The sequence below is a fragment of the Lynx rufus genome, unplaced genomic scaffold, assembly GCF_022079265.1.
Source record: "Lynx rufus isolate CCGP_SWC_20201006 ecotype Redwood Valley unplaced genomic scaffold, mLynRuf1.p SCAF_18, whole genome shotgun sequence".
NCBI classification, from domain to species: Eukaryota; Metazoa; Chordata; class Mammalia; order Carnivora; family Felidae; genus Lynx; species Lynx rufus.
In genome coordinates this window covers 34,546,758-34,559,085 of record NW_025814832.1, presented here as the reverse complement: position 1 = coordinate 34,559,085, position 12,328 = coordinate 34,546,758, and the positions used below count along the sequence as shown (strand labels likewise).

The 12,328-nt window shown below is 42.0% G+C and overlaps 1 protein-coding gene across 1 annotated transcript in view; it reads left to right on the top strand.

Moving 5' to 3' along the window:
• The window catches only part of MAP2K6 (mitogen-activated protein kinase kinase 6), a 53,344-nt gene extending 41,433 nt beyond the window's left edge, over positions 1–11,911 (top strand). The window contains exon 13 of the mRNA XM_047081505.1: positions 1,595–11,911. Coding sequence (XP_046937461.1) covers positions 1,595–1,672 — 78 coding nt within the window. The 3' untranslated portion in view covers positions 1,673–11,911. The remainder of the gene's footprint in view (positions 1–1,594) is intronic.
• The last annotated feature ends 417 nt before the right edge of the window (positions 11,912–12,328 follow it).

The following is a 12,328-nucleotide window of genomic DNA, read 5'->3' as shown; positions in this document are numbered from 1 at the left end:
TTGAGTCACGATACTGACCAGCGACCACCTACCTTCTTTGGGGTTTCATTCCTTTGTTCTCTTCCCATTTGCATGGCTTCCTAAACCTTCAATGGGCGGGCATTCAGTTCCCCACAGAGCTGGCTCATCTAGCCCTGTGCCGTCAGGTTTAAAACACATACAGTGAGAAAACCTACCGCTGGGGCAACATGAAGGTGATAAACTAACATCCCCAAAGTCAGGGAGAAATGAAGCGAGTCATCTACATGTCTGCGTGCAGAAACACTCCTATTTAGCAGCTCAACTAGGCACTGAAAATAATACCACCAGACAATGAGGGAGGTGGCCATGACGGAGGGGAGGGTGTACCTGACAGGTGGAAGATGACACTGGCACTAGGTCCTACCCAAAGGAATCATCCTTTTTGGTTTGTTTGTTGGATTCTCTTTCCCACTGTTAGAACTATGGTTCGTGAGTTGATGTATCTCCTTTATATTAGAGGTGTGAGGTTCCAGTGTGACACCTGGGAACTTACTGTAACAAAATTGTGCCTTTGGGGGAGGGTCGTGCTGGTGCAGAGAAAATGGCTTCATTTTCTTCAGAATTGTTCCACTGTGTGGCCTCTTGGACCCACTATGCCTGCGCTCACTATGGCTTTTTTTTTAAATTTTTTTTTTAACATTTATTTATTTTTTGAGACAGAGAGAGAGAGCATGAACAGGGGAGGGTCAGAGAAAGAGGGAGACACAGAATCCAAAACAGGCTCCAGGCTCTGAGCTGTCAGCACAGAGCCCGACGTGGGGCTCAAACCCACGGACCGTGAGATCATGACCTGAGCCAAAGTCGGATGCTTAACTGACTGAGCCACCCAGGCGCCCCTGCTATGGCATTTTTGTGAAGTTTGCTTAATCTGAGCTGCATGAATAGAGATTTTTTTTTTTTTTTTTTTTTTTGCTTTTCAATCTTCAATCTCCAAGTTGAATTTCTCTGCACATACCTAGAGTTTGGCAGTTTGCATTATTTTCCAGATGGATCAACTCTTCATTAAGAGAGACATAAGTACAACTCGTGGCTGTCGATGTGGCTTAGAGAGTGGCTTTGATAACTGTTTCAGTTCAAACCAGCTCTCCAGGGTCAAGGGAAAGCAATGCTTTGCCCATTTACTATGCTACAAAAATTGGTTTCTCCTTTTGCTATCCAATTCTTGAGAAATCAGTGTGCATAAATCTATGAAATTTCTCATTATTTTACCACTGTATCAGTCTAAAATTACTTTGTAGGGGACAGGGTTATTTGTAAATCAGAGTCTGGGCTGTCTTTGCCAATCCTTGTATTTTACCATAGGTGGGGTTTATATAGCCTAATTACATATATTTTCCAAATAAGAAATACTCTGTAGCAGAAACATATCAAAATGGGAGGCTTTTCATAAAAGTTATCTTTAGAATGTCCTCATCACTAGGCGTATACTTGACTTGGGAAGAGGTTGGAAGAGTCCAGTTTAATCCTAATAGGGGTACTTTAATCTGTTTACCAAACACATCTGTTAAGTTGCTAATCTCATGTATTGTCAGTGCTGAATATTAATACCATGTGTTCCTCTTTTCTCTTGCAGCAACATCCATTTTTCACCCTACACGAATCCAAAGCAACAGACGTGGCATCTTTTGTAAAATTGATTCTTGGAGACTAAATACCGTGGACTCAATTGGTTGGCCCTCCTGTGGATTGGTGGGTTTACAGGGTGAAGCAGGTTCACTAAAGCACCAATAGAAACTCATCCTTGAGATAATTTAATCCTGCCTCTCAGAAGGTTGTTTTCCCCCATTTTCTGTTCTTTTCTTTTCCTTTTTTTCCCCTCCAAAGGGGGCCTTGGAATCTATAGTATAGAATGAACTGTCTAGATGGATGAAATATGGCAAAGGCTTAGGACTTAAAAAGGTGATTAAATATTTAATGATGTGTCATATGAGTCCTTAAGCTTCTCAGACTTCTCTTGTTCTTCATAAAACGAATGCATTGGCCCTGGTCAAAAGGTGCTACTGTAGTGATGAAATTGTAAGTAGATCTGTAGTCTGTCCCACTTATTATTTTAATATTTATGTTTAAGTGCTTGGTTGAAAAGATTCCATTTTATGCAAGGAGGGAGATACAAGAGGCAAGGTTGGGTTGGCAATATTTATAGGGCTTTTATTTTTAAGTTCAGTCGTGTCTGTGGTCCAGAGGAAACTATTTAATATGCATCTTTAAGAGTATTATAACAATAACAGTGAGGAGCTCTTCTTTGTAAAACACCTGTTCAGCTGTTGTGGCTGCTTGCCACGTCCTTAGATTTCTGCTCAACTCCTGGGTAGTAACCACATATTTCAGGTGAAGTGGTGAGGTATCCCAGTCATACCCTTTCCCCAACTTTGGGAAACATAAAATCACTTTTGTCGCATCTCAGAGTCACGAGTTGGGTTCTCTTGGCCTTTGTGGTATTAATGGAATGTGATTCCTGATGCAGTTTTTTATCACCTATCTACCCTTCTACATGTGTGCCTGTGTATATTTGATAAGTCCCAAGCTCCGCCAAGTAGCTTCTGTGGACATCTCTACTTAGCGAGGAGGATATATGTCAGTTCTGAGAGGAGATGTCATGTCAAACCACACTGAGAATTGGTGCCTTCTTCTGCCTCTGTCCCTCCTTACAATGCATAAGCCCCAAGGTTTGCCTTTGTGTTAAGATGCGCTTTTCGCTTTCTTCTCTTCTTCCCCCTTGTTCAATAAAGAAGCCTTACTATCGACGGGAGGGCTGCAATACAAGAAAATAAAAGTTCTTTGACAGGATAGGAGATAATGGGGAAGGTTGAATTAGTTCCTAGGAATAGATGGCCCGATTGCCAGTGGTTGAGGCCACATTTCACTTCAGTAGCACGCAGCAGCACGGGGTAGGAGCCTCCGTAGGAGGCTAGTGCCATTATGGGTTCCCGGCAGGTTGACAAAGCAGTGAAAGCTCTTTCTTAAGACTAAATATGGCCCTAGGTTCTCTAGGTTCCTTGATGAAAAGTGAGTGAATTGATGCAGGGAAGCTGTAAACTGATAATAACCAGCAAACATGGCTTTTGGACGTTGGGTTTACATGAGGCTATTCTTGAAGGACAACGATGGAGAATTTCGATGAGAAAGGAAGAAGAGAACTCCCTCTCTTTCTTTCTTTGCCTCAAGTTCGCAGATATGGAGATTATTCCTCCTGAAAATCTTCTCTTCTTTCCCTTTTAGATTTTGAAATGCAGTCGTTAGTTTTTCTGTGTCTGCATTTTCCCCTTGTTCTTGTCTTTTGTCTGGCTCAGAGCAGTTGCCCAGAGTGAGTATGGCCCTCCCGTACCTCCTTTGTATCCCTAGTTCCAAGAGATACCTGTTTGATCAAATGTAGTTTCATCTTCTTTAAAGCTACCTCTGTTCCTCATCTTCTTCCAGCCGGGAAAAGTGTATTATCCCAGTGATTATGGCCATTCTCTTTCTCACCTACCTTACTAAATTGGGCAGTTTCCCTTGTTGAGACCAAGAGAAAAAAACATCACAACTGTATTCCTTCTTTTCTTCATCTGTTTAGTGAGAAAAGCAAGTAGTAGAAAACTCGGAGGTCCCTCCGTCACAGCTTTTGGCGGAGTATGTAAGGTAAAACCTCGTTCTGGTCTGAGTCAGACAACTCATACCTGTTGTTCAGTGCGGTTTCTACTTAGAAATATTCTTAACCGAGTGTGTTCTCATGCGTTCGCCTCTCCAGTTTGTGAACCCAGGGCCCAAACTTGCAAAACAATCGTACTGAGACAGAGAAGGAGTTTGTCAATGGTTCTCAACCTGATGCACACTGGAATCAACTGGGAGCTGGTGAACACTGCCTGTGCCAAGTTTGGGATTTCATTGGTCCAGGGCGGGGCCTGGGAATTGGCATATTTCACACGCCACATCAGAGAGGGCGTGTTCCTGGAATACTGACTTGGAACTTGGAATACATTGTCCCCATAGAAATGATGTACAACATGGTGATTAGATATCTTATGTGCTCAAGTAGAATGGCTTGCTAGACTTATGAGTCTAAATTCTAGAGTGTGTGTGTGTGTGTGTGTGTGTGTGTGAACCGTGTTATAAGTTCTAAACTAATTTTAAAATAAAGAGAGAGATGTGTAAACCATATTTAAGTTGATATAAGTTGGAAGGTCTCCTGTACATACACACAGGTCACTCGACCCTCTATATTACTCCACTCATTGTGCATCAGCATTATTATTGTTTATGGTTACCTTTGGTTGATTAGCTTTTTAATTGTGGTCCTACCCTCCTGTGCTCTTTGTTAGTCCTGAAATGTCAGACGTCCAAGTCAAGGACATGAAATACTCATTAGCCTCAGCATTTGAGGAAGCCAGCCCTGAGACTAACGCGACCCCTGGCTTCTCCAAGTGCATTTGATTTAGTGTCTTTGGAAGGTAGTCACAAAAGTGACAGAGAAGGGCTAATGTTTTCATAGTTTTTAACACTAAAAATGCTTTTCTTGACCAAGAGGCTTCATTAGCTCTGCTCAGAGAAACTACTGTTTCTCCCAAAGTCGTCTAACAAAATGCTTAATCTTTGGCTTAAAAGTGCAACGGATGCCCAGTTCCTGATTCCCCCCCCAAATGCTTGTTTTGGTGATGTGACTCCCTGTGGCCTTGAAGGGAAGATTCATATATTCATAAAATTCATTGGAGTTGGTGGTCAGATCAAGTAAAATGAATTAAATCTCTATCGTGCTGGGGATTTTGTCTTCTTAATGCCTCTCTATGACTTAGAGGGAGATTTGCTGGCTTAAAAGCAACCTTCCATTTTTTATTGAATTAGCAAATAGAAGATGCAGTTGTTAATTGGACCCCTGAAAATTTACATATTCAGGTGGAAAAATGCCAGAGTAAAATCTGGGACGTGGAAGCTATCAAACCAACCCTATTAGAATAGAAAAAAAGAGAGATTTTATTGTAGAAGGTCTGTGTTCCTCTTGTCTAGGGGTGTGTGTGTGTGTGTGTGTGTGTGTGTGTGTGTGCGTGCACGCATGTGTGTGTGTTTTAGCACTGTTAATATGCTGGCAGCTAAAGATGCTCTTTGGTTTTCTTTGGCTTTAATTGGGGTACTCTGGATTTCTTTAGGAATCTGTTGAAAGCTAGGACCTTTTCCCTAGGAAAACGCACATGGTACATGGAACACGTAGTTTTGCAAACATGTTTTGTTGAGGGGAGGGGAGTGGAGTGCAGTTTATAGACCCCGCAGGATCAATAACCTCTGCTCTGCAGAATGTGGACTGTGACGTTCTAGACCAAGACTGGCAAAGTTTTTCTGTAAAGGGCCAGATAGTAAATATTTTTGGCTTTGGGTTGCATTAGTCTGTTACAACTACACAGGTCTGGGGTTGCAGTATGGAAGCATCCATAAATAATACACAAATGAATGAGCGTGGTTCTGTGTCCCAACTAAACTTTATTTACAGAACCAGGCAATGGGCTGGATTTGGCCCACAGGTTATGGTTTGCCAGTACCAGTCCTAGAGCATCGAATGCAAAACTCCAATTGACTGAATATGTGTATAGAGCTTTTCCACTTAGTTAGCATTCAGCTCAGCTGTTGAGGCAGATCAGGAAGATGGACATAGAAACGAATTTGGGAAGAGTGGAGACCATTCAGTCCCATGGAAATTGCCTCTTAATTTTCTTAGGTAAGTATTCCTTGCCCTGGAGGCCAATGGGACAGTTTTCCTCAGATGAAATTGAGCACCTGCTTTTTCCGTTTCCATACAATAGCCGGCATAACGTACTTCAACTTGGCAATAAAAAGCATTCTTCTCTCAGACATCAACGGCATTCTTGTCTCTTAGCTTTGCATTTTATTTCTCTCTGGGACGTGATGCTTGTGCAGGGAGGATCATGAAGCCAGACACTAATCCTCGGGTTTTCCTTTTTCCTGAACTGCATTAAGATTTGAAAATTTGGGAGGCCATAGTTACGTCAGAAGTAGAAGGCAGATAGACGTCTTAAAATCTTCCAGGTTATCCCCCTGTTCTATTTGGCCATCATTTGAGAAAGGAAGAAAGATAAGTATGGGGTCAAAATTCTTGTTCTCAGGTAGACACAGAGCTCTAGGCTCTCACTGTGACAGGAGACTTGGGCCCCCTTGGGTACTGTCCTTGGACTTGGAAAGACAAGGCTGCTTTATCTTACTCCTTTCTTTAATCCTCACTGAATTTCTATTCTAAGGGGCTTATGCAAAATGCCTCCTTTCTGATGTGATTATCTTGGGTCCCTTGTTGAGTTCCTGGGCCCCCTAGTCTCTAGTGAAAGCTTTGCCTTTCCCATGGGACCAGCACAACTGTCCTTTCCTTTGTCTTTGGTCAACCCTTGTCCCTCCTTTGCTGTAGGAACGCTACACAAAGAACTGTCTGTCACCTAAGGTGCCCAACTCCACTTTCCTCTTCCAGAATAGTCCAACACAGCTGACCTAAAGCTGCAGTTGCTTGGTTATTCAGAAACAGTTTTCTTCCTGCTGCATCATCAGGCAAACATAAATTATACTTAGAAGGCTGCTTGGAAACTCTTGAAGAGCATATTTAAGTATTTGATCTGGCAATTTACCTGAAAGAAAGTTTTCTCTTCGCCCTGGGAAACAAAACCTGAATTCCAGAGCCTTCAAAATGAAACCATCCTTCTGGGGAAAGCACCTTGCCACCAGACATATCACTCACCACCTGTTCCTGGTATCTGCAAAGAAGCTGTGTCGTTTTGCTGGGGTTTAGAGAGTCACTGTTGACAGCTATGCAAATATAATTTCCCCACCTCAAGTTTTCTAATGGAGTCATTTGGAATCAGCACTTAAGTTGGGGTTTATCTTTTTAGCTCCTGCCTCAAACTCCCTTTTCAAGCAAAATTTCTCCAAAAGCTCTTTTCCTATCTGACGTGAAGGGGACTGGGCCCTAAGTAGAAACACAAAGGAAAGTCAAGGACTTTGTGGTAGGGATTTTTTTTTTTTAAGAAAAAAATATCACCTCTAACACAAACATGTGTTAATAGAATTAAAAAATATCCAATCCAGTTCCCGGGGACTGTCAGCATCTTGACATCATTTGTATTGTCATTTGAACTAGGAGTCTGAGCCCTCTATTCTTGGGAGTTTAGAGTGAGATTTTTGGAGATGTGCATTGTGTTTCTGTCTCAAGAGTTGTCAGCATGGAAAGATTCCTCTGGGGGCTGTTCCTCCTGACACATACAGGGTTTCCCAGGGTCCACGTCTTTCTGGGACTCAGGGTCTCTTTCGAGGAACGAGGTTAATGCTCTTAGGACCTGGAGACTGATTTCAGGGAGAGCACGGGAAAGTTGAGGCACGCACTTGTGGCTTAATGTAGGAAACAGAACTTCCTACATAGTCCCCAGAGTTTGTGGCTTCGACCGGGCCACCTTGTCTTTCCTGGTTTCCTTGATTGCATTTGCTTGTTTTTCCACTGCCCACGCACACAGGACCTGGGCTGACTGAATGCTTCTGTGGAAAGGAACCGATCCAACCATTTTCATACGGCAGAACTCAGAACCAACAGTTTTGGTTTGGTTTGCCTACCTGGATTCTGTTGTTCCCGAATCTTGAAAATTAATGTAAGCGATGTCTGAGAGGACTTGTAGCAAAACCCTCCTTCTGAACGTAAGACCTTACAGTGAACCTTCCATTCATCCTGTAAAAAAGGATTGCTGGGTTGGGTATCTGTTCCTCTTAAGGAATATTCTGTTGTGGCCAGAAATGAGCAGGTAGCATCATTTGGTCACTACTAACGTTCATTCGTATTGGAGTCTGCAAGCTAGTTCAACAAAGCAAGTCAGGTCCCTGCCTTAGGAGACTGTCATCAGACTTTGGGCTTTAAGGCTGAACAGTGATGTGAAATTATGTTTGGGGGCGGGGAGAAAAGATACATGCAGAGAGCAGTGCTTAACCAGGGTCCCCGAGGAGGAGCACGCTGAAAAAAGAAAATGGCAGACAGGTATATCGCTTAACTTATTTTCAGTATTCCTATGGACGTGATCTCCTATGGGAAAAACCTGTCAAAAAGGCAAACATTAATTTTTGTTCCTTAAAAATACTGAACCAGAAGAAGATTCAGAGAGTGGCATCGGCTTGGATCTCAGAAAATGTTCTCTTGTTTCCCTAGTGTTCTTGACGCTACAGAGTCGCTAATTTAACCTGATGACACCCAGAAGAAAAGATAAATGATTAGTGGTATTATTTTGAGAGCATGCAACCCACCCATGAGCTAGACTCTGAGTAAAGAAATGCAAACGCAAAGCTGAGCCCCTTCATCTTTAGTTCTGGTGGCTGATGGTTTTAAGGAGGGTGGACACCAAAGGCTATCTGATGAATATACTTTTTCCATGAGACAGAGGATGGTGAATATTCTTAGAAAGACACTACAGGTCTTCATCAGAAGAGGAGAATTTGTAGTTTTAAAACATAACGCTCAAAGCTAGTTTGAGTTTTCAGAAGAAGGGACTTGTGTGGGAAAGTAGTTTTATTTTCTGCCGATCTCAAATTGTCTTCCTTGCTTGTGTTCAGTACTCATGGAGGGAGGTGTCGAGGGCACCAAGTGGTTTCCAGACTGTGTAGGGTGGTGCCCGTGGGGGTCTCTGGTCAGGAAGGGAAGGGGAAGAGAGAAGAGTGTGATGGCCATCTGAAAGCCCCATCAACCTCCAATGAGAATATTTGGCTACTGGTATCATTCCCCCTTCACTTAACTATCATTCCCCTTAAGTCTCTGTGGCTATTAAAGGCTTGGGGACTTTGGATGAAGTCACTACTTGGAGACCAGAAGCAGCCACAGAACCCGGGAAATTTTGTAGCCAATGCTGTCTGTGCAGCCCTGGCTTCTGCTGTATTCCGTATGCCAACAGGGCTTGGAGGTAGAAGGGCAAAAAGAGAGGGCCATTTCTTTAAATTTCTGAGCATGAATCATTTGAAAGAAAATGCAAACATCGATATGGGATGGCCACGCATATAGACTCTTGAATTGCTTATTTTTCAGAAGTGGTTGCAAATAATGTGATCTCAGTGGCAAGGAGGGGCAAGAGTGGGCTCTTGATGGGCAGTGGAATATCTACATTTCTATGTTTTCAGGAACAGGAGTTGTCATTTTGGTTATTGACATTTAGAAAAAATTAAAGTTCTTTGTGTGATTTTGGCACAGAGCAGCATCCCATCTGAGAGTCAAGCTAACGGTTACCCTCGCTGGGTGTTCCAGGTGAAGATCGGTCAGGGGAAACTGGTACAGCCTTTGGAAGCTGAAAACAGGTGGTGTTATCTGTCCTGAACTGAACACAAGGGGATCCTTAGGCATCCATTGAAACATATCAGGTGCCTTCCACACACACAGAGTCTGTGGTGAATTCTGATAACGGTGCTTTAGCCACTAAACCAAATTGAACAGCTGGGGGGTTCCAGCACCCATTTTAGAACTCTGTATGTGTCATAAAGCTACATTTGGCAACAATTTGTGGAGCCCTTGGCCAATCTCTGCGTAAAAAGCCACCGGAGGAGGTTCAATTAAGAAAATTCAGACAATTTATCTGTCATATTTTCCCCGTGTTTGGTTTATTCTTTAGTTTCAAATTTATTTTTTGAGTGGAGTGATTTTCTATAGGGGCCGAAATGATGTTTTAGTAAAATAACAGGTATTTTTAAAGGAAAAAAAAAATGCCTTCTTGACGTAATTAATAAGTCCGCCATTGCAACATATTTTCTGCTGTACAGAATCATCACATTAAGTCACTTAAAGCTGAAAAAGGTGTTAAGGATGTAGTTCAAAGTCTTTGTTTAAACACACGAACATTTTTCTATATATTTTGTGAAAAGCCTGATGGAGTGCAGGATGTAACTTCTGTATGGAATTGAAATTTATAAAAATTTTAGTAAAGTAGGTGGGTTTCCCCAGATTCCTTTGTGCATCAGTTTCATTGCTGAAAATGCTGCTTCCAGTTATTAATCTGGTCTTTGTAAGGAAACACACACACACACACACACACACACACACACACACACTTTTTTCCCTTACATGGTGTGAATTTTATGATAGACCTTTTTTATTTGTATATGTGATGGATTGTTTTCCTGTGTTGTACCCCACATTTGTTTGTAAGCCGTGTTGATTGTAAAGACAGCTGTTGGGCAAGTGGAAACATGTCTGGTCTCTACAATCCCTTGATGCTAAGAAGGAAGTAATTCCATATGTTCATTAGGCCCTGCAAACTCTTCCTAATACCTGAAATATGATGCAAGGAGATTGGAGAGGTTGTGCACCCCTATCCTTCAAAACCCCATCTCCAACACTGTGTCTCTGGAAAGCGTGAAATAGCAGAATGACTACCATTTTGTGGATTCCGTCATTGACTGACTCCCTCATCTTTCCTGCTCTGTAGAACATGCTGCTAGCTTTCCCTGGTGGAAATCATCTCCTCTTTATGGATGGCAATATCTTCTCTTTATGAATGAGGCAGACTGGACTGGAGAGTATGGAATTCATTAGAAGTTCATAAAGTAAAGGCCTCTGAAGGATGTGGGTAGAATGTTTCCATGCCTTTGAGGTGATTGGGAAATTGATGCTCTGGCCTTGGGAACGTTTTGCTTGTGAGCTGCAGAGGGAAAGGAGTCGGGGAGGGTGTACTTCATCTGTTTTCCTATAAGGAAATGTACAGGGCTGCTGTCTCAAGGCGAAAGCATTTCTCACCGTTGTCCAGGAAAGAAAAATTATGAATATCAATTGATAATTTCAGTCAGGCTCTAGGATTGTATTTAAAAATACCTGTTTTATGGGGAAGCATGCCTTTTGTTGACTTTGCCATATTGGCTTTGGTGGCCACCATGCATTTTTACTTTAGCCTTGTTTTCCTGTTCTCCAGATCGTGTGCATTATTGTTGTTGTTTTCTTTTGAACTACTGCTTATCGTAAATGGTGATGTTATCTCAGAATTCCTGAAGCCAAGGAAATAGCTACTGTGCAGGACTTGGGGTAGATGAAAGCATTGGTATTGATGTAGGTTAAGATTGGACAGAGTTACCAGAAATATACTGAAGGTGGCTTTAAAGACAGCATGTTTGTTTTAACATTTGGAGAAGCCACCTGTTCTAGGATCCTTATTCTTGGGAAATCCATCTTTTCATGCAAATACCATTTGTGGTTCATACGTAACAGCCTGGATGACTGGCCTCTGTCAGTCACTCTACAAGGAATTCTAATAATTGCCAAAGGTGGAGGTAATTTTGCCTTTTACGGGTCATTCTATGGTGAAATTTCCAATCATGGTATCTTATAAAAAGAATAACTATTATTTCCCATCTCTTTCCTGATCCAAGAGCACAGTAAAGGAAGAGTAAAGTTCTGGTGTGATACAGAATAGTTCATGGAATCTGTTTTTGACCAAGGAAATGGCTGAGATGTTGAACTAAGTGGTTGTTACATGGTTCGTATGGCGACCTCGAAAGGAAAATGAAATTGGGACATTAAGTCAAACTTGGACTCCTCTGTTGGTGAGGAGCTTACGCTTTGATTTCCTATCTCAGGATATTCTTCAGTTTCATACTGCTGCTGAGGAGGAAGGAACAAGCCGTAGACTCTAACTGGTCTCCGGATGTTTGTGCGTGTGTATGTAAAACTTCACACTGTGTGTGTTGTGTTCAATGTTGTGTCAATCTATGAACTGACTCAAACAACAATTTGAAGAGAGAGAAGACAGTAATAATGGCAACAGACACCCATCCACCTCTTTTTTGTCAAAGTGCTTGCTATGACTTTCATAGCTAGGACAAATAGCATACGTATTCAGGAGCAAGGTGTCCTTGAAAGAAATGGTGTGTTGATCTCATAAGAAAATGTACAACCAATAAAAGACATTTTAAAAAGTGCAGCGAGTCTGTATATTAATTGAGTTGTGCATGGAAATTCTTTGTTCCAGGGATATGCTACTTTTACGTATAGAAGCCCTGCAGGTGGAAAAAAGAAAAAAACTGGCTTGAATGATTCATTCTGTTTTTCTTCTCCCATTCCTACCACCCTACTTCCAAAACATAACGGAGCAAAGCATACCAAAACAACAGTGTTGTAGTCCTGAAGCCTCATTAGAAAGTCATTTCCATGGTAACGAACTTCAGACTCAATCTTCTTATAGTCAGTATTCCTAGGTTAGAAGTGAAGGCCAAATATTACATTATTAAAATTTGATAGCTGTGGGAAGGATGGGTCCAGATGGCTTAAATGAAAAGAAGCAAGGCCCTGACTTTATGTCTCTACAGATTTCTGACCCTGAAGTCTTAGGCC